This window comes from Camelus ferus, chromosome 16 (assembly GCF_009834535.1).
Source record: "Camelus ferus isolate YT-003-E chromosome 16, BCGSAC_Cfer_1.0, whole genome shotgun sequence".
Lineage (NCBI taxonomy): Eukaryota > Metazoa > Chordata > Mammalia > Artiodactyla > Camelidae > Camelus > Camelus ferus.
The window spans coordinates 17,499,565-17,521,134 of record NC_045711.1 but is presented as its reverse complement, the minus strand read 5'-3'; the positions used below and the strand labels follow the sequence as shown (position 1 = coordinate 17,521,134).

The following is a 21,570-nucleotide window of genomic DNA, read 5'->3' as shown; positions in this document are numbered from 1 at the left end:
CAGTCTTCATGATGCACAGGGATGTGGGGGACCCACTTGGCCAGTCACTGTGCGACACCAGCGCCTGGCCTCTCCGAGCCAGCATCTGTCTAAGGGGAGAGAGGCAGCGTCCCAGGAGCGCCGAGGGCCGGGCAGTGCACACACAGGCAGTGCGCCCTTTCTGGGTGGGCAGACGTGCTGCTGGAGCTGCCAGAGCTTAAGAGTGGGACTCCAGCGTGTTTGATTCTGTGTCAGGCCCCGGAGACAGGCAGGTCCCATGCTCACTACCAACACCACCTTACAGACGAGGAAACTGAGGCTCACGGGGGTTGAAGAACTTTCCCAAGCCTGCAGTTGCTCGGTGACAAGCAGGAACCAGGTCTCTGGCCTCCAGGACAGGAATTCCTGTCTCCGTCCCCTTTCCCGGCCCTGACGCAGCCAGACCCCAGCCTCTAGCAACCGACCTTCGCTCGCAGGGCACAGAGCAGGCGGAGGCGGGCCGGGAGTCCCAAGGCCTTTCACCCCTCCCATCTGTGACAACGGTGGCCCAAGAGCAGCTTTGGCGCCATGGCATCACCAGGCAACTGCGCGGGCGGCGCTGCCCTGGCCCGAGCCCCGGGGCGGGTGGGGACTCGGGAGGTGTGCCTGGGAGCAGCTCGGCCCCCTGCCCTCTCCCCGCAGGGTGCTCCGTGCTCACGCTCCAGTCAGTGAGCCTGCTGCGCAAGTACCTGTCCCTGCTGGACCTGCCCTGCTGCCTGCTGCGCGCCCCGCACGTCCTCTTCGTGCTCAGCCGCAGAGAGGCGGCCCAGGCCCAGGTGAGGACTGTGGTCCCTCCTGCACCCCCGCCTCCAGGTCCAGGCCCCGGGACCCCCAGCCCCACCCCCAGGTCCATGTGGGTCGCTGGGTGCCTGCCTGCAGCTGGACCTTGGGGGCCGTGGGCTGTTCTGATTATAGAAATAACACACTCTGAAAAAAAAAGGAAATAACAATACATGCTCAGTGTAGAAGATCTGGCTCTATCGAAAAGCAAGAAGAAAGTAAAATGATTCATAAACCTTACCTGCAGTCCCACCCCTCAGGGTTATCACTGCTACCTCAGTACACCCTCTGTGTAAAGAAGGCCGCCGAGGAGGCCTAGCCTGTGACTTCTCTAGCAAAGATGTGAGTTAGTTTTTATTTATAACATTTTTGCTAGCGGAGCGGAAAGGGTCAAAGGCCAGAACCCATCGCTGGGCTGTTAAATGAAACAGGTGTGTTAACGGCTGTAACTTTTCTGAGAAGCAATAGTAACAGATGTTAGATGTCTTCTCCCCACACCAAAAAAAGAAAAGAAATTAAAAAAAATAATAATAATAACATCGAGGGCAGAGCCCACCTGACGGCCTGGGCTCGGGCATCAGCGTCACTGCCGCCCTGCTGTGGGACTGATGCGTTTCCTTGTCTATGAGAAGCAAAGAGCAGTAACAGTCGTACTTCACTCCCAGGGCTGTTAACTGACGTGCGGGGCAGCGTCCCTGCACCGCCATTGTCACAGTGGGTTTTAGGAGGTGGGGCGGAGGCAGGAGGTGTGGGTGGAGGGAGGCCAGGGGCGGGGAGGGCCCGCCCTGCTCACGCCTGCCTCCGGCCCTCATTGCAGAGAGCCATGTCCCGCCACCGCAGCCAGCTGCTCTGGTTCCGCCGCCTCTACGTGCTCTTCTCCCGCTACATGCGTATCAACTCTCTGCACTTCCTCTGAGCCTCCAAGGGCTCTCAGATCCCGGGACCCAGGAGGGAGCTGGGGCCTCGGTGGGAGCTGGCTCACCCCACTGCCTGGAGACCCCGGCGAGGCGGTGCGTCCTGAGTTCGTGGCCGCGCTGGTCCACCTCTCGTAAAAACGAGCCAGCGGGCTGTCCGAGCCTGAGCTGCTTCCTCTGGGAACAGAACCACAACAACCAAAAACAGACCCACCCAAGGATAGTAGTAGCTACCCCGCTGGCTTCTCACGTTTACGTGGTGGCAGGATGTCCGTCAGGCCCCTGACAGACCCGTGATTGTTACAAATGACGGCCACGTGCTCTGAAACCCCTTCTTAGAGGTGATGTATTTTCGCATTGTTTCCACAGCAGATTCACCAGACATGCACACACACACGAAAGCCCAGTCTCTACGGAATCAGTTCAGCCGTAATTCCTTTATGTTCGTGGCCTACATATCTGACTGGCACCTAGGGAATGTCTCCGTTTCACATCACAGTCACTGACTGTGGCCCCAAGGTCCTATCCCTGAGCCCAGCACTTCGTGCAGAGACCCTCCTGATGTCCCCTGCCCTGAAGGGGCCTACGACCCAGCACCTCACTGTCAGTCCTCCGGGGGAAGCAAGAGAACCCTGGAGGTTTCCCAACACTCGGGGCCTCTGTCTTAACATCGTGCTGCAGACACACGTGCCGTGAGGCGTCTGTCTGGCCTGGAAGCTCTTCCGAGTCCAGCCAACCATCCAGGAAGCGGCCCTCGGCAGGTCCCTCTGGTCCCTTCGGGATCTTAGGCACACATGTTACCTATTCAAAAATATTTTTAAATCTTAGCGGTTAGAAAGATGTACAGAATTAGCAGTGGTAGCTGCTCCTGCGTGGTGGGACCTGACACTGACTTTCTGTTTCTTTTGTCTTACTGTATATTCTGACTATTTTTTAAAGTAAATTAAGTAGAAGTCCAGGTGGAAAATGAAAATAAACTAACATTTTTATTGACTGATGCCTGGTGCTTGACTCTGGTCCGTGTGGCCGGAGGGCAGGCTCCCCCTGCCTGGCTCTGGCCATCCCAACACCCTCTCCTCTCAGAGCCCAGGGCACGAAGCTGCGAGCTCCACTCGGGGCCTGGACAGAGCAGGGGCAGCAGGAGGGAGGGCTGCCTCTCTCCCCTGCAGTCAGGGGAAGGTACCCTCCACATGGGACGAAGCCCTGGGGACACATGTCTTGGCAGGAAGAAAGCCTCTGTGTGCAGGTTACCAGAAAGCAGCCCCTCCTCCAGGCCGAGCACAAACGGCCTGGCAGAGAAGGGCAGACCACCATCTCTGGGCCCTGAGACCACACCCCATGCCGTTAACACCTGTCAAACGGTGGGGCAGCCCCAAAGCCTAGACGAAGATCAGAAGTTCATGGCTTCTGCAAGGAGGTGGCAAAAAGGAAAGAGAGAGAGAACCGGGGAGGCTGCTGGTTGGGGGCAGGGGTGCTGCTCCCACCCCGAGGGTGGTCTGCCAGTTCTCACCCCGGCCCAGAGGTGCAGAAACTGCCCCTAGCTCAGGGCCAAGGGTCACACAGCACACACAGCACAGAAGGGGGACCCTTCCCCCGGGGGCCTCAGAGGGAGGGGAACCCCACTCTTGGGGTGGCCAGAAGGAGCAGTTAATGGCAGAGACTTGATCAAAAGCAGTAAGGAGAGCTCAGAGCCGGGCCCAGATTGAGAGGATGTCTGGCCGGGGAGTAATCTAGACCTTCAGGTGGACGATACATCTCAGAACGGGGGTGGGGAGGAGCCCAGACGGGGAGGTCGTGGTGGGAAAGGCGCTTGAGAAGCGCACCTAGGAGACCTCGAGGAATGGGGGTTCCAGATGGAGACACGGTTACCGCTGGGGGCGGCGGAGGGGCCTTCCCTGACGGGGGGCCGCGTGTCCCGGCAGCCGTGGTCTGTGGAAGAGGCGTGCGAGTATGCTGCCGAAACTCTGAATTTCAGGCAGGGGAGGGGGACAAGAGTATTGGAAGCATCTCCTCTGCGCTCAAGGGGCAGCCTGGGCAGGGGCGACGCAGACACAGGCTGGCAAGGCCACCGCCCACAGCATCCCCAAGTGTGGGGCCCAAATTCACTGCGGGGAAAACAGGGAACAAGAGAAACTTAAAAGCCGCGAAAGTGAGGGGAAAAAGGAAGAGCAAACAAAGTATAAAATGTAATAAATGTAACAGAAGCGGCACAAAAAGAATAAAATCAGACGTCGGTTGCTTCCAAAAAATAACAAACGAGCTGATTTCCCAACCAAAACAGAGGCTACCAAACTGAGTCAGAACAAAATCTAGCAACACCTAAAAGTGATGAAGCTAAACGTAAAAGGTGAGCCATGTCCATCTGCCAGGCGAGGCCGACAGACAGGAGGAGCGACAGCCACGTCCGGGAGTCAGAGAGCGTCACACCTCGGCCACGGGGGTACTTCAGACCCAGGACAAGCCCCCGCCGTGAGGGCTGCACAACAGGCGCCACAGTGGCCAGGCACCTGGGGCCAGAGCTCCTGGAAATGCAGGTTCTTCACAAACAACCCAGGAACAGTCTTCCAGAATTCTGACAAGTCCAACTGGCAAAAACACGCAGCGTTTAAATAACAGAAGGAACCTAAAGTCAGTGATCACTTCTTATATGATAGAATATTTACAGAACTCAATTATTTATCAGCCACCAAGAAATCCTTAATAAATGCCCCACAGTAGACTTTACAGGCCGCATTCTTGGATCATAATCGAGTAACATTCAATAAAATTATGCAATGACGAAAAAAACCTACTTAGAAACCAAGAGACTGTCCCCTGAATGACCCCCAGATCAAAGAGGAAATTACAAACTATCTGGAAAGTAAAAATCTTACACCTTATATGGAACCTGTATTCAGGTAACTTATAGCCTTAAATACTTTTATTTTTCAAAATGATTGAAAATAAGTGAAACAGACAATTCAGTTTAAGAAAACCAACAGTGTAAACCAGCAGGGAGAGGGACGTAACACAGACGAAAAACAAAAAGAAGCAAAACCAAAAAAACTGTGGCAAGGGTAAGTTTTCTTTGCAAAATCAAATAGGCCAACACCTGTCAAGTCCAATTCAGAAACAGAAGACAGATGTGCCGTTGTTGGGAACAGAATGGATATGAGAGCCACAGGCATGGGCAAGACTGAGAAATGGTAAGTGTGCTAGTCCAGGGTGACGACACTGAGCATCTGAAGGAATCGGAAGCCTTCCTAGTAAATGTTTGACATCTGCCAGACCCCACCTAGGCTCTCAAATGGGGTCCAAACACATGGATCCCATGAGACGCAGGGTCACATCACTGCAAGATGAATGCAGGTCAGTATCTCTCACCTTCCTGGGAGTCCGCATCAAGCTCATGCACCCAAGACCCGAAGGAGGTCGGGGCGCCTGGGCAGGCAGCTCTCCTGCTTTCTTGGCCGAGTCTAGGAGGGGTGCAGGGAGGGGCACCTGCGCAGCAAGATGCTGGGGACCAGCGGCAAGGCCGGGGGGCACGAGGCCAGGCGGGGGTGGGAGAAGAGGGGGAGGAGCCAGGCTGTTAGGGCTGGACCCCCGGATGGACGATGCTGATGGGGTGGCTGTCTCCCTCCACGGGGAAGCTTCACCCTCCTTATGCTGGACACGCACAAAGTAAAAAATGCTCTCAGGAAACTAAGTCCCAGCCAGGGGTCACCTCCAAGCCCCTCCCACCCCACCCCCCAGGATCCACGTTTGAGAACAGAACTAGACAGGGAAGGAGAAGTAGGCGGCGTCTGATAGCAGGCCCTTTACCAACAGGTTTGACAGGACTGAAATTAAAACGTGGAAGGGAACAGCCCCAGTGACCACAGAAGAAAGCAGGAAGACAACTACAACAGATTTTGTACAGGTTCCTGGTCTAGATGGTCTTAAGCATCTAAAAATAGTCCCAGTATTATTTAGAGTGTAAATTTGATAGAAGAGCACTGCAGTTCACAGACGAGGTAACAGAACGTGGGACAGCACAAAAGGAAGGAAACTGGCAGCTCTGTTTGTGAATGTGTATGTAAAACTGTGAAGGAGTTGCTGCTCCACAACCAAGCAGGTGCTACTCCAGGACGCAAGGATGGGTCCGCCTGGGGAGATCCGCCAGCGTAACTCACCACATCAACAAGCTAAGAAGAACCATATTCTTTTCTGTGTAGGTGCTGAAAGATAACAAAATTCAGTCACTTGTCCTAACAACAACTTTTAAGAAAAATAGGGGAAAAAAAGCCAACTTAAATACAGACTGTTTACCAAAACCTACTGCCTAGAACTTCGTGGACAAGGTAGAAAGGTAAGCTGTCATCGCCATGCTCATCAAGGTTGTTCTGAAGGGTGAAGCTGATCGAGTAGACAGAACAATAAAATAACTGGTAGAAGGACTGGAAGACACGGCTTACTTTCAGACACCCAGGAGATGTCAATAAAATCTACTATAACAAATGAGGGAATTGGGTGAGGCAGCCGCATAACAGGTGTCTTTACAAAGATCAGTAACTGTTTTCAACTGGCAATAATGCGACAGAAATGAAAATGGGAAAAAAAATCCCACTGTCATCAACTGCAAGACTGTAAAATACCCAGGAATACGTCCCACGTGAAGGAATCAGACCCGTCTAAATCTTACAGTCACTATTAAAACTCTGTCTTTTTTGCAGAAATTGACAAACTGATCCTAAAACCACATGGAATTGCGGGAGACTCGGAAGCCAAAACAATTACTACAGAGACGTAAATGTAAGAGCTAAAACTACACAGCTGTACGACTCCAGAAGGAAACACACACCTTCATCTTTGTGACCTTGGATCAGGCAACAGTTTCTTAAACGTGACACCAAAAGTCCAAGCAACGAAAGAAAAAAATAGAAACCTTTGTGCATCCAAGGACACTATCAAGAAAGTGAAATGGGAAAAAGTATCGGCAAACCAGGCGCCTGACAAGGGCCTCGTATCTGGAAGATACGAGGAACTCCTACGGCTCAACAACAAAAAGACAACCTAATTAAAAGACGGGCAAAATACCTGAATATACATTTCTCTAAGAAGGTTTTCAAACGGCCAACAAGCACAAGAACATCATCAGTCACAAGGAAATGCATTCAAAGCCAGTGACACTACTTCATGCCCACCAGGATGGCTCTGATTAAAACCAACCATCACAGAAAATAGCATGCGTTGTTGAGCATACGGAGAAACTGGAACCCTCATGCATCACTGTGGGAATGTAAAATGGCACAGCTGCTGTGGAAAACACTTTCACTCTTCCTCAGCAACTTAAAGATTCGCCATCAGACCCAGCAATTCCACTCCGAGGTCTGTACCCAAGAGAACTGAAAACGTACACCCACACAAAAACTTGTGAACAAGGGTTCACAGCAGCGTTATTCCTAACAGCCAAAAAGGGGAAACAACCCAAATGTCCACCAACCGATGAAAAGACAAACAAAATACGCCATTTTGTTTATTATTCAGCCGTGAAAAGAAATAAAGTGTTGACATGTGCAACAGCAAGGAAGAACTTTGAAACCACCATGCCTGTGAAATAAGCCAGACACAAAAGGCCACATGCTGTAGATTCCATTTATATAAAATGTCCAGAACAGGCAAATCCACAGAGACAAAGTAGATTAGTGTTTTCCAGGCTTGGGGGTTGGGGGAAAGGAGTGACTGCTAATTAGTATGGAGATTCTTTTTTGGGGTGAAGTGTTCTGTAACTGACAGTGGTGAAGGCTGGACAACCTTGTGAATATACTAAAAACCACTGGGTGCTACGAATTGAAAGGCTTAATTTTATGCTACATGAATTATATCTCAATTTAAGAAATAGTGTGAAAATAAGATTGCATTAAAATGTTCTAGCTCTCTCTAAGGATACACACATGATAAAGTTGGCATCCCTCCCTGAACCTGGTGATACTCACCCGACCTGCTGGCCTAGTGAGTTCTACAGAGTACAAATCTTATTTGTATTATAACCCAGTTTTAGTGCTTACTGCTTCTACTTTAAACATAGTTTTCAAAAGTTAAAAAAAAATTAACGCAGGACATAAAATAAGACCTGAATAAATGGAGAATCGTACCATGTTCCTTGACAGATTTAATATAAAATCCTTACGAAGTTAATAAGCTGGATACCACCAAATATATATAGTATATACAAGTTCCAATTTATAAATTTATGTATTTGCATTCATTAATTCCCATTCTTACAAAGTTAATATATAAATGTAATGTTGTTGCAGTCAGAATCACAATGGATTTTCTTTGGACCTGGATAAAATCATTTAAAAAATATATTAGAAGAAGAAATGTCCAAGAAAAGCCAAAATAGAAATATTAAAAATGATGGAGAGATGAGGCCTGCCTTTCTATCTTTAAAACTTATCACCCCTTTTAACCAAAGCAGAATGACACAAGCACAGGAGTAGACAGATGCTGAACGAAGAGAAAACGAAGACAGACATCCAAATTATATGCGAACTACCATACGGTGAACGAGGGCATTTTAACTCAGTGGAGAAAACATTAATGAACAGTTTCAGGGTGGTTGGTCAGGCATTTGTAAGAAAGCAAAGACTCCGTAAGTTATGCCAAATACAAAAGTGCATTGTACACGAAGTATAGATTTATATATAAAAGTCAAAACAATCAAAGTATCATTCAAGAAACTTGAGAGACTAAATGTGTACATACCTTGGATTGGGGCAGACCTGACCAGACTAGGCTGGAAACTCATAAAATGCAGAGGGAAAAAAACGAGATATTGCACAAGTTTCTGAAATTAACAGGTATTACATACAGATGTGTTAACATCCCTAACATATAAAGACTGATAAGAAAACAGCTCAAAAGAAAAAAAAATGGATCAAGGATAGAAAATTCACAACAGATGAGATCCAAATGGCCAATGAACATGAAAAGCTATTCAGCCTCAGCAGTTGCCGGGGCGTGCAAATTCAAGCAAAGATGAAAATCCATCTTTCACTGAAGGTGGTGACTGCATTAGAGGGACAGGTTTCCAGGGAGGGGAATGGAGGGAGCAGAGAACCTGGATGGGTCGCCCCCCGACCCGTCCCGAGACACACAGGCACCCAATGCGGGAAAAAAATCCCACTACTATTAAAGAAACACATACTACTCGAAAATGCCGTTTCACATGTCTAATTTGCAAAGATGTCAATAAACAGTGATGGCCCGTGTCCTGCAGGTGAGGGAGCAGACACACTTGCTGCTGTCACAAATCTTTACAATGTTCATCTGTATCCCTTGACCCTGCATACATTTACCCTCAGGGCATTGAAACTAGCACAAAGATGCACAGATGTGTGACGTGCAGCCCCGATCAGAGGGAAAACAGTCAACAGGCTGGAGCAAGGATCTCCTGACTCTGACTTCTCAATAATACCTTACAAAACACACACTCACAAAGAAATGCTAAAGGGATAAATATAAATGCCAACATTTTCTTCCCACACCTCCATGGACCACCTGGAGCACTTCCTGGAGAAGGCACCTTTCCCCGGAGACCACCCGAGCCGTCCATCAGTGGTGAAAAGCATCAAGTTCACTGGCACAAAGAGAACGTGTAAGGTCGGTGAGTCCTACGGAAAGTGAGCCAGGCAAACCAGACGGAGAGACAGACAGAACAGGACGGACGAGCCACAGGGTCCACATGGTGTTCATGTTTCGGACCCACAAGACGCCGAGGAGAAGACACAGCTCTCCATTATGCTGCACCCCAGAAACTGACACAATGCTGTAAACTGACTATACTTCAACTTAAAAAAGAGAGAGAACAGCATGAAAAAAAATCCAGAAAAACATAGCTCTAGTTTGATCAGAGTATTAAGGTCTTGGTCAAATTTGAATCCTGCCTGTACCCATACCCCTGCCGGGGGCTCCTGTCCCGTGTTGACAGTGTTGCAAGGAAAACCCACATGAAGTGGAGTCGACTTCAGTGATTAAAAGCTGGATGTGGGGAGGGGGGTGTAGCTCAGTGGTGGAGTGCATGCTTAGCATGCACGAGGTCCTAGGTTCAAGGCCAGTACCTCCTCTAAAACAATAAAAAATGAAAAGAAAAGCTTGATAACATGTGGTCCGATTAGGGGAGGGTCTGAGGAGGAGTCTGGGGGGCCGCGAGGCCAAGGGAAAGAGTCCCAGTGCCCCACAGCTCATCCGAGCCCACGAGTTCAGAACTGCGGGTGTCGTTTCTCCCGCTGGTCTGGGTCTGGTCGATGGGGGTGATCGCAGTGGCAGCCTCGTGCCTAGAAGGAGACGCCAAGCAGCAGCCACAGCGTGCTCTCCGGGAGCCTGGCCGGCAACGCCTGCGTCCTGATACCTGCGCTGCCCTCCCGGCTGGAGGGGGGCGATGGCGGGAGAGTAGGGGGTCGACAGTCCACCCCTGAGTTTCTCATCTGTCACAGATGCAGCACTGGCCCTGTGTCCTGGGCTTCACAGGAGTGAAGGCTGATTTCAGGAAAGACAGATCCTATAAGATTCCCAGCGCTGGGACTCCCCCAGTGCAGCTTGGGGAGCCTGTCCTGAGAGGCGCCTGTTGCCTGCAGGACGTCTCCTTCCTTCATGAACTCGGCTGTACCACACAGGGGTAACACGGAGCACGCAGGGGAAGACAACCCGAGAGGCAGCTTCCTGGCCATGACCAGAAGGACAGTGACAGGTGCCAGGCTGCGTCCGATGGTACCCGACACTCCAAGTCACAGTCCTAGCAGAGCTGCTCCTGGCCGGCACCAAACCCTTGCTTTCTCTGAGCCCCAAGCAAGTGGGGAAATACCAGTTTCTAACCTGAAGGCTGGAGGCTCCAGCTGGGAGTTTCCACTCGGGGCCCAGGGGCTGTTCCAGCTTCTGCCGGGACCTCCCTGCAAGGGATGCTTCCAGGAAAGTCACCGGAAATTCAACAAGTGGCCGGATAAAAATGTCACACACCAAACACAGCAGCCCTCCTCTCCACCAGCAGTAACCAGCTGCAAAGGCTAAAAGGAGATCCTGTTCACAAGAACGACAGGAAAGCTGTAAGATACCCGGGAACAAGCCTGACACAAGACGGGCCACTTAGCCACCTTCCACACGGAGAGCAGGGAACTCAACAGAGGAACGCAAGAGAACAAAGCTGGCCAGTGGGATGGCCCACCCTCCCAGACCACAAGTAAGCACTGTCCAGAGGCCTGTCCCCCAAGTTAATTTATAAATTTGATACACTCGCAACCATATCCAGACAGGACTTTATATGGCACTCGTTACACCCATTCTCAAGTTCATCTGGAAAACAAACTGATCAAAAAATAGTAAGGAAGCTTTATTCTATCAGATTTTTTAAAAAGCACACGATAAAGCTTTCTGCATTTAAAACCCTCTGGTATTTGTGGGACTTTGGAAAAATAAATTGAGAAAACAAATGAAGTGTCAGGAAACCACCTCCTGTAGAAAACAGCAGTGCTCTGAGCCAGCGGGGGTGGAGGGTCTGCCAGCAGGAGAGCTGATTTGGTGGTTATCCGCTTCGGTGGGGGCTAAACCCTACCTCATACTGCTGACAAAGGCAAAAATAAAAGCCACTCAGAAAGAAAAAAATTAAGACAGATTAAAGACCTATCTGTTGGATTAAAGAGAGAAAAAAAAAGCCACCAAAGACTATGAGAGTCGTAGAGTAAAATCTAGGGGACGCGCGCGTGCTTAGCGTGCACGAGGTCCTGGGTTCAAGCCCTGGTCCCTCCATTTAAAAATAAACAAACAAACAAACCTAATTACCCCCTCAAAAAAAAAACTTTAAAAAATCCCAGTAAAGTCAGATTGCCATAAAGAAAAGGGGAAAAAAAGACTGATAAATTTGAGCCTTTCAAAACCTAAAACCCTAATAAAGTTATAACAGCGACAGACTGAAAAAGAGTATTTGTGACATTTATAACAGGATGTATATCTGAACATACAGAGCTCCAAAAATTAATTTTCAAAGATAGTACCTGAAACACATTACTTACTAATTTTTTTAACATGTGGATGAAACAAAAAATAGCCCCCAAGAAAAACAGACGAGAGCAAGCAACTGACAGGACAGGAAATAAAAATGGTCAAAAAACAGGAAAGATGCTTATTTCTCATAGTTAATAAGGAAAATGGAAACTTAAGAAAAAAATGTTTTGCCCAACAGTTTGGTCACAATTAAAAGACTGACAACATCAAGTGCTGGTGAGGGCGCTGCTGCTGACAGGCTGACAGGCATTTCAGAGGCTGGTTTCTGTGGGAAACTTAGCACTTCTACTGTTTAAAATACGCACACCTTCAGCCCAGCAATTGCTCTTGCACAGCCTCAAAAAACACACATGTACAAAGAGGCATTTAAAAGAATGTCAACACTATTGTAAAGGAAACAGGAAATCTCAGTTTCCATAAAAAAAAAAAGATGGTTAAGCAGACCAGACCCATACTCTGCGTCCCACGCAGCTACCAGTAAAGAGACTGCGTCTGCTGAAGTGAGGTCAAGATGTCTGCAAGCAAAAATGCAGGTTGCAGAACAGAACGTACGTGAGATGCCACTTACGTTTTTAAGAAAGACAGGAAACTGTGTGCTTTACATGCTACTGCAGCAGGAAAGGCAGGTCGGAGGGGACAGTCACCGCACCAGGATATGCTCAGGTCTCATCCGCGTAATTTTCACCAGCTCCTTCCCCCTTCCCACCGAAAAGTCTCAGCGGGGCTGTCAGCTGACACGGTGACCACACAGGGCGCCGTCCACCTGTATTTCCTCTCCCTTTTTCCCTGTCTGCTCTGCCTCACAGATCATTTCATGGTTCACGTTCCTAAAGCAAAGAGCAAGTACTTACTAAACATTTGCCAGTACGTGCATACCTGGGACTTGGTCAGGAAAGAATGCTTTGGGAAAGCATCTTCTTGTAATGAAAAGCACTGACTGATACGGAGCAACGGGAAACAAGAACCAGGCAACAGACCGTTCGCAGCTGTTCGGGGCTTCCCGGCGCCTGTGAGAGACACCAAAGGCCGTCCACGCCGGCTTCACCCCGCTTTTCTGACCTACCACTTCCTCCCACCCCAAGTCTCCAAATCGGCCGCCTCACTGTGCACCCCAACTCTGTTCAGAGACCCCTCCCTTCTTCCTGATTCTTGCTTCCTTTAAAAATACAAAGTGGTCGTTTCTGGGTAGAGGTTCAGTTTTGCAAAATGAAGCGTTCTGGAAACCGGCAGCACAACAGCGTGAAGGTACCCAGCCCCGCCGCGCCGCGCGCCTGAGAACGGCGAAGAGGGGCCGCTTCGCGTCACGTGTATTTTACTGCAATTTTTAAAAAAGAAATTAGATGAGATCTACCTTAAAAAACAGAAGACGCCGGTCACCCAGTCACACTCCCCCTGCGTCTCCCGTGACCAGCCCCCTCCTCTGAACCCCCAGGCTCACGGATCTTTCCGACGCTGGCCCCGACACCTGACAACGGCCCGTCCGGCTCCTCGTTTGGCTGCGAGCATCTTACCGGCGCTCAGTAAGCATCTGCTGTAAAACGACGGCCTTAGAAGCAGAACCAAAGTACAAAGAAAATGATTAACCACAGTAACTGCTTTAATGTTAAAAATATTTATTTTTCTAAAAGATTACACAAAAATCGGGAAGAAATAGAAGGTTGTCAACTAGCCTATGTCAAAATCTGAGCTGAGGAAGGACAAGAGCTGCCTGAAGACACTGGCGGCTGCAGCAAGCCGCAGAGGCCGGTGACCTGGCCGGTGGGGCCACAGCCGGGGGCGGCGGGGACAGCGGGCCGGGGGCCGGCGCTCCACCTCCCAGGACGGCGGGCGGGCTCACTCCTTAGACATGTTCTTGATGGTCTTGTGCTCCTTCATGGCCTTTTCCCAGTCACTGCCGTTGAACTCCTCAACGACCACGCTCCGCACAGTGCCCTCGTCCAGGCAGTGGGGGGCGATTCCTGCAGGGGCAGCACAGAGAAAGCGCCCCTGGCAGGAGTGAGACCAGGCACGGACAGGCTTTGGGACAAACCCGCGCCTGCCAGCGTCCTGCCAGCGTCCTGCCAGTGTCTGTGCGAACCAGGCTCTCTGAGTGACCCTCCGGCCCCTCCATCTCTCACATGGGGGCCCGACTTCCTGGACCAGGGATGGCCACGGCCGACATCACTCAAACAACGCTGGGAGCACAAAAGAGCAGAAGGACTCAAGCCTGGAGCCGTCACTGGCGGGTAGCCTGAAGAATTCACTGGCCTTTCCCAGGCCTTGCCCAGGGTAACTCCCTGGGCACTAGCTACTCCCATCTGTGCAGATTTTACTCCCCAAACGCCATTCCTGAGCCTCGGGTCGGCAGGGAGGACTCCACACGACAGATGAGGGTGCACAGGAGCTGCAGGGTGGTGTCACAACCACCCCCACCCTCCATGGGCTTGGGGCGCCACAGTGGCTGCAGGTCCAGAGGCTTCGTCTGCACAGGGAGCGAGACTCCAGGAACACCTTCCACTGCGACTCCCTCCAACTCACACCGCAGCTGGGGTCAGGCGGCCTAAGGGCTGTTCCCCACCATCCCAGCAGGACCTGAAGGGGGCCCTGGGCTCTCCGGTCTGTGTTCTGAACAGTCTGGCCTCCTGCACTCCCTTGTGCCCCCAGGCCTCTCCTCTCCCTCCCCTCTCCACCCGCAGCATCGGCCCAGCCGCACCAGCATGATCTCCGAGGGCCAGGGCCAGCTCACGGCCCATCGTTCGAAAAGAGGGCCCTGCTCCTCTAAAACAGGCCTGTGAGGGGGCCCAGCTGCCTGGGCAGGAGCCAGTGCCACCTTCCCTACCACATCTCGGCCCCGGCAGGCGGGCGGCTCAGGGCATGGTGCGCACGTACCGAAGCCTCCGGGGTTGGAGCGGGGGGAGTAGAAGCTCTGGACGCCGCATCTCTTACAGAAGGTGTGCTGTGCCTTGTGGGTGTTGAACGTGTACGTGGTGATGCTGTCGGCTCCCTGGGGCAGATGGACGAAGAGGCTCTGCTGTCACTTCAGAAACACAAAGCCCTCTCGCCAGGCTCTCGGGATCACGAGCGCGTCCAACCTGAGGACAGGCCCGACGGCACGGCCCAGACACATGTGGGTCTGGAGGGCGACAGCTCAGGGCCCCTCAGGCCGGCTGCACACACCACTCCTGGCCTCAAGCTCTCCTGTCTCCCCGGCCTGAGCGGGGGGATGTCAACCGAGGGGCTGGCCCCCAGTGTCCCCAGACAGCCTGCTCAAGGCCTCGAGAACACACTGGCTGGACGCGAACTCATCCACAAAGAACCAACTGGGAAAGGATCCCGCCAGGCGTCACAGACAGGGGGCTACTGTCCTCAGTGGACAATTCGAACAGGGAAAACGGATCTCTCTCACCAAGGACGCGATATTCACTCTCATGAACTGCACCGAGGTATTTTTCACTGTCAGGGGCAAACATTACAGTTAGCTACCTCGGCACTGAGTGTGCGGAGAAACACGCATTCTTGTGTGTAAGTCGTGGGAATGTAAATTCATAAGATTTGGGAACATCCATCAAAATTTAAAAAGTGCACATATTCTTTCACACATCAACTCCACGTCTAGAAATGTGCTCTACAATTAAAATTCCGTATTTTACCCAATGATGTGTATACGTAGATGTTAACACGCCATCTGAAAAGGCTGAACACTAACAATCACAGGCCTAAATGGAGCCCCCACAAGTTCTGGAAAGAATGAGGCAGCGCTACTTACAAACACTAATGAGACCATCCCTGGAGTCCCAAAACCAAGTGAAAAAGCAAGGCTTAAACAGCCCGTGCAGCATGCTACCACTCCTGACTTTAAACAGCATGTATCCTGGCACGTGCATTAAAAGAAATAACCAAGATCCACCTTGGGGAGACACGGGGTGGGTGGTCTCCTGAGCCCCACCCCAGGGGAACAGCCCTCAGAGCTCCGAGCTGCGTGGAAAGCCGCTCCGAGGGGCCTCTCCTCCCCCCGCAACCAGCACAGCACAAAGAGCAGCCAAGTGGGCCCAAACCACCCAGAGTTAGCTGTCTGCACACTTTTCCCCAAGAAACGGTCAGGAGGCATGAGGAGCCGACCACCCTCCAGCCCCGGGACACTGCTCAGCTCCTTGGAATGTACTGAGCATGTGCCCCCTGCACCGCACATGGCCGAGGCCCGAAACACTCTTCCTACCAAGACCCCACACACCTCCATCACCGAAACCTACAGGTCCCCAGAGGGGCCTTCCTAACCCATCCGACCCAGCCCCGCGGCCATCCTCCATTGCGCGGCCCGCCTTCACTCTCTACACAGCGCTTCCGGCCCTTTCCTCACCCATCCGTCTCCCTCCATGAGACAGAAGCTTCTGGAGGACAAGGGCCTTGTCTCTGATGTCACCTGCCGGGTTTCGGCTGAACAGTGCCCAACACACAGCAGGTGCCCCATAAACACTGCTGAATCAAGGAGTGAGTTCTGAACTTAATTTAAAAGAACAGAAAATTGCTCCTTCAACAGGCCGGGCCAAAGCAGAGAACAGAGCTCTGGGGCACCGGGGAAATGACTGATAAGCAGGCCCATGGAAGGGAAAAAAAAGAGAAATTCAATTCCAAGACTGACAGCCAACAGCCACACCCAGCGTCTTCAGGAACCACCTGCACGGGTGCTCGGGGCCACAGCCCCCAGCGGGCATTCTTCTGGGTTCACAAGAAAGACAGGAGGTCCGCTGCCCACCTGCCCCCGCCAGACACGCAAGCAAAATCTCAAGGGCAGACGAGGAACAGGAGACAGACTGGCCCAAAGCGCCTGGGATTAAATCTCAGTTAGCCTCTCCTCCCTGCATGTCCACTCGATGCCAAAGCCACGAGGCTGGTCAGACGTGACCAGAGGCGGCTCCGGGAGGTCCTCCCGAGCTAGTGCGGGATGCCACCACGGACCGACCGCTGCGCTGGAGCAGAGAGGAGCCCGGGCCAGCCCACCAAGCAGGGTGCCCGCCTTGTTTAGCAGTGTGTATTCCTCCACCAGAGAGTTCACTTCTAAGAGAACTGACCCAGAGATAGAATTTCTAAACTGTCAAAGATTTATATACAAGGAGACAGCATTGTTTATAACTGAAAAAAAAAATTGCACTCAACCTGGAAGTTCAAATGTAGAAAATTGCCTGTGGTACATTCATACAACAAAACATGCGGGGGGAGCGTACAGAGCAGGGGCAGAGCGCGCGCTTAGCATGCATGAGGTCCTGGGTTCGGGCCCCAGTCCCTCCATCAAAATTAATAAACCTAATGACCGCCCCCACAAAAAGAAACCAAAAGCAAAAAAGCAAAACAAAATATGCTGCAAACACAGGCATAATCGTTTAAGTAAACCAAGAAATGGCAGTCGGGGAGGAAGAGGTGGGGGCTGAGGGACTGTGGAGGGAGACCTCGCTGTATATGCACCTCTGCACCTTTCACATTTTGTACCAAGCACCAAAATTTCCCCCAAATAAGAAAGTTAAAATTTTTTAATCATTTCTTTTTCACTGGGAAATGATAAAAGGCAATTATACAACAGCGAAAAAGGTAAAATTCTGCTTTAGTAGAAACACGTGTGATACATTCAGATGGGCTCACCTGTGCACGAGATACTACGTGAGGACACGCCCCAGCGCAGCAGAGGCTGCCTCTGGCTGAGAGGGTCTGGGTGGGCTTATTTAGTTTTTGATTCTCTGTTTGTACATGTTTCCACCATAATATCAAACATGCATCCAAAATGTAAAGGAGAAAGATAACATAACCTTTTAAAAATAAGCCTGAAACCTGGGTGATGAGGGAAAGTAAAGCTCCCAGGGGCCCCCGACGGCTCCCCACCCTCTTGCAGGCCAGGCCCCGCCCCCGCCCCAGCACCCACCTTCAGGAGCTTGAAGCGAGAGGCAGGGACGATGAAGTGTCTATTCTGCTTCTTCTTGCAAATGCTGCAGCTACAGAAAGACAAGAGCAGACCCCACACCGTGACGACCATCTGCACCCCTGAGCACCTGGGGCCCTACCTGCCACGTCCCGACAGCCAGCTGACCCCCGGGGAAGCCCCTCTGAGCGCCACCCAGGGGAGGGCAGCTCGGGCAGGTGGGCTGACCGCCTGGGCCTCTGCTCCGCTGGTTTTCCCCTCAGAAAAGCAGGACCAGAAGAACCACGCTCCAGCCCGGTCCATGACAGCACAGGGAACCGCTGGATCCTGGGACACTTAGAAAACAAGCATCAGGCAGAGCCACAATCCGCTGCCTCTGCGGAAGCCTCACCAGAAGTGGACGGGGGGGCTAGGATTCCCTCCTTCCTCATCTGCACACCACAGAAAGCCCAGCTCCCTGTCAAACAGGCCTCAGAATTACATCTTAGACTTAAATCTAGATCCCTTCTTTTCAGTCCACCTTGTAAAAAATCCTAATTGCATATAGACTCCTCTAAAAAATTACTCCACGGTGCTGCTCTTCAGTCTGGACTGCACTGTCAGTCGCCCGGTCAGTTCCCTCCTGGAGGAATTCCATGGTATTTATTATCACATAGAATTCAGGTGCCACACCACCTCGGGGCAGAAAGGACTGGGTACTCTTGAGTAACTAGTTCCATGCCAAGTGTGGGCCCCCAAGTCAGAGCCTGCAGTCCCTGTCCCATCACAGCAGCCAGGCAGGGCTGGCAGCAGGCCCCACAGACCCTGGGAGCATCACCCGCCTCACCTGGAGGAACGGGCCCAGGTGGCGGGGAAAGCGGTGAGCTTCCAGGTGGACATGCCCTCACCTCGCCAACTCCGGACTCCCAAGGACTCTGCCTGAGGATTTTCATCAGCGCCCAGCCAGACAGTCTCCAGGTAACCACTCCCCACCCCAACCCGTGGCACTTGTCTGTGGGGGACACTGCCAGGCACTTGTCTGTGGGGGACACTGCCAGGCACAAGCCTCCGTGTCCCCTGGGGCTGGGCTGTGCTGCAGGACCGAGCTGTGTCTCTGTTATTTTTAGCCTCCCCATCTCTAAAACAAATGTTATTATTGAAAACATCTAGCACGTACAAAAAGAAAAAGAACAGAACACGAACCCTTACATACCCATCGCCCGATTCTGCCAATTACCAGATGTCACCAGTGTTGCTTCACCTGTACCCCGACTGCCCAGGCAACGCTGAGGCACCCTCGCCCTTTAACCCTTACGTCCTCGTAAGCCACGTGCAAAGAGGAAACACTCACTTGCAGTCAAAGATGTGCAGGTCTGCTGAGGCCCAAACTTCAAATCGAACCGCTCCACAGTGGCAGCCTCCAGTGTGTTTCACCAGGCCCTGGTATTCGCTGAATGGAACAAAAATCGGGAAGGTAAGGGTCATCTTAGTCTTAAGAGCCAGGCCATTGTTGAAAGAAAGAAGCAAGACAGGACAGAAGTCTTTACAAGACAACCAGACCCACTTCTGCTTTTGAGGAGGGACCGTAAGGATTCGGCACCTTCTTTGCCCATGAGCTCTGCTTTCCATTTCTTCTATTTTGTTAAATCTCAGAGCAAGGCATTCCAAAAGCATGGGAAAGGGGAACTGAGTGGAGGATCCTAATCCAGCCACCTGAACACTTTTATTTATATGGCAGATACTAAGATTTTTTTAGCAGTTAGGCACCAGGGAGAGCGCAGTGAACAGGACACAGCCGTCGTGGCTCCCGGCCGCACAGACCTGACGCAGCCATCAAACAAATTAAACCCAAAAATATTTACGTGACTGGGATAAAGCTGGTACAGGCTGCTGTGAACAAACCGAGCCTAGTGGCTCGGAAGTGCCTTCTGAGAAAGTTAACAAAAGGCTCCCCTCTGGTATCTCGCATATACGTGACTTTACAGAGCTATCCATACATTACAGAAAATTTTAATCCTCTTAAAACTTACTGTATGTGAGTCAGGCCCTTAACTGAACATTATTAAGACTTGACAAATATCATCAAACTGCCTTCCCAAAGGGCTGAACACTCTTGTCAGTAATGAACGAGAAAACATTCCACTGAAACTTCTCAAGCAATAATTGCAGGAACACTAGCTTGCTACAGTTTTAATTTGCATTTATTTGGTTATTAAGACTGAATATTTGTTTCTGTACAAGCTGAAGCCGTTAATATGATGTCTGTTAAATTTTTTCTGCATACACAAATAATGAACCGTGTGAAAAATTCACAGTACATTTGATAGTTAAAAATGAAAGTCTCCTAACTCCCAAAGGAATCCACAGCTAATTATTTGCTAACGTTCCTGCAGAGTTTTTTCCATACAATAATGTTTGAACAATAACTTGAAGAGTTATATATATTTTTTAATTTAGTGGGTTTTGGTTTTTCAACAAATATATGTAACTCGCACCAATCTGATAGGTTTAAAAAAACTCCTTTTTTATGTCAACACTTAAAAATTTTTTTCTTGACCACTTGCCAGTTTGTTTTGAAGTAAAAGTTTACTTCAAATTTGAGTTTCACGTTTCTGAGATCTTTCTACCTCCAACACCAAGCAGGAGCTGCGCAACTTAGGGGCTGAAAATGCGGGATGAGGCACATAAAAGCTGCTCAGCCAAGATGAACAACCAGAAAGTGAACCACAAGGAAAACCAAATATTCCACCTCTGAGAAGACGCATCCTAACGGAGAGAATTTCTTACGGGACAAGAACAGAGACATCCTGTTCAAGAAAAGGAGTAATCTTCAGGTTGTTATGCAACTGTTAGGCTGTTTTGGTTTTTCTAGCCTAAGATGATGGATCCTGAGGCAGAAAGGGCGCCCCAACACTCCGCCGCCGCACGACTGTTCCGAGGGCTCGGCCCTGCCTGGACCCCCACCCCGAGGGCCTCGCCCCCGTCCCGACCCCCGCCCGGGTCCGGCGGGTCCGAACCCCCATCGGGTCCGCGCCCCCCCCCCCGGCGTCCGCGCCCCGCCGCCCGGCCCCGCGCAGGCAGGCGCCAACAGTAACGGGGTCCGGCCCCCGGCGGCCCCCCGCTCGCCGGCCCCCGCGCCCCCGCCCGCCGCTCCCCGACACACGTGCGCACACACAAAGCGGCCCGAGGACGTGGCCGCCCGCGAGGGCCTTTGTCCGGCCGGCCGCGCAGCCGCCCGCGGGAGCCGTTACGGGCCCGCGCCGGCCCGCGCCCGCGGCCGCGCCGCACTCACTAGGTGTCCAGCAGCAGCTTGGCGGCGCCCTCGAAACTCAGCCTCTGCCGCTTCTGGAACGTCTCCCAGCGCTCCCTCTGCTCGCCCAGGTCCAGCTCGGACGCCGAGGGCGCCGCGGGCGCGGTCGGGGGCAGCGGCGGCTCCGGCGGCGGCTCCCCGGGGCCCGCCTCCTGCGCCCGCGGCGACGAGGGCGACTGCCGCTTGGCCGACGGCTGCCTCGCCGCCGCCCGGCCCCCGCCCCCGGCCTGGCCCGCGGGCCGCCGTGCGCGACCGGTGCCGGAGGCCGAGGCGGCGACCGCGGGGGCCCTGGAGGACCCTGACCGGTTCTGCCCGCGTGGCTTGGCCGCCGCGCCGCTCCTCGCCCGCCGCATGGCTCCCGCAGCCTGGCGCGCAGGCCTTGCCGCTGCGCGTCCCCGCGGCGCGCGCCCGCTGCCCCACCGGCCCAGGGGGCGCTGCGCCCGCCCGCCGCGGCCCGACCCCAGCCCAGATCCGCACCTGACCGGGGGCCCCGCGCACCGCGCCGACACCCGCCAGCCGGCCCGCCCGCCCGAGCTGCAGGCCCCGCGGGACCGCGCCTCGGGCCTCCGCTGCCGACGCCCGAGCCTACTTGCACCTGCCCTGGCGCCGCCGTGCCCTCTGCACCCCGAGGGCTCCTTCCTACCTTCCTGAGTCCTGGGTCCCCC

General features: G+C 52.3%; 2 protein-coding genes across 5 annotated transcripts in view; one reads left to right on the top strand and one right to left on the bottom strand.

The window, feature by feature from the left end:
• PIGL (phosphatidylinositol glycan anchor biosynthesis class L) overlaps positions 1-2,517 on the top strand; it is a 43,267-nt gene extending 40,750 nt beyond the window's left edge. The window contains exons 5-6 of one of the 3 annotated variants that reach the window (XM_014566606.2): positions 661-794; positions 1,616-2,517. In XM_014566606.2, the coding sequence (XP_014422092.1) occupies positions 661-794; positions 1,616-1,998 (517 nt within the window). In that variant the 3' untranslated portion in view covers positions 1,999-2,517. Of the gene's footprint in view, positions 1-455; positions 795-1,615 lie in introns of all 3 variants that reach the window. The other 2 variants (XM_032498894.1, XM_006193401.3) reach the window with 2 other exon arrangements.
• Positions 2,518-13,308: 10,791 nt separating this feature from the next.
• Positions 13,309-21,345, bottom strand: CENPV (centromere protein V). Of its 2 annotated transcripts, none has more exons than XM_032498911.1 (5): positions 20,888-21,325; positions 18,947-19,045; positions 17,620-17,689; positions 14,598-14,712; positions 13,309-13,687 (listed from the first exon to the last, which is right to left on the bottom strand). In XM_032498911.1, the coding sequence occupies exons 1-5, from the start codon at positions 21,256-21,258 to the stop codon at positions 13,563-13,565; spliced, it is 780 nt and encodes a 259-aa protein (XP_032354802.1). In that variant the 5' UTR covers positions 21,259-21,325; the 3' UTR covers positions 13,309-13,562. The 2 variants fall into 2 exon arrangements, 1 of the variants encoding a protein (XP_032354802.1); XR_004326703.1 differs by having other exon boundaries at positions 13,550-13,687; positions 14,598-14,800; positions 20,888-21,345.
• Positions 21,346-21,570: the final 225 nt, after the last annotated feature.

Coding starts and splice junctions, on each gene's coding strand:
- CENPV (XM_032498911.1), bottom strand. CDS start 21,258: ATGCGGCGGGCGAGGAGCGGCGCGGCGGCCAAGCCACGCGGGCAGAAC. Junction 17,690..18,946: donor CTGCACATCTTTGACTGCAA/GTGAGTGTTTCC, acceptor GTCTTTCTGTAG/CTGCAGCATTTGCAAGAAGA. Junction 13,688..14,597: donor CTCCAACCCCGGAGGCTTCG/GTACGTGCGCAC, acceptor CTGCCCCTGCAG/GAATCGCCCCCCACTGCCTG.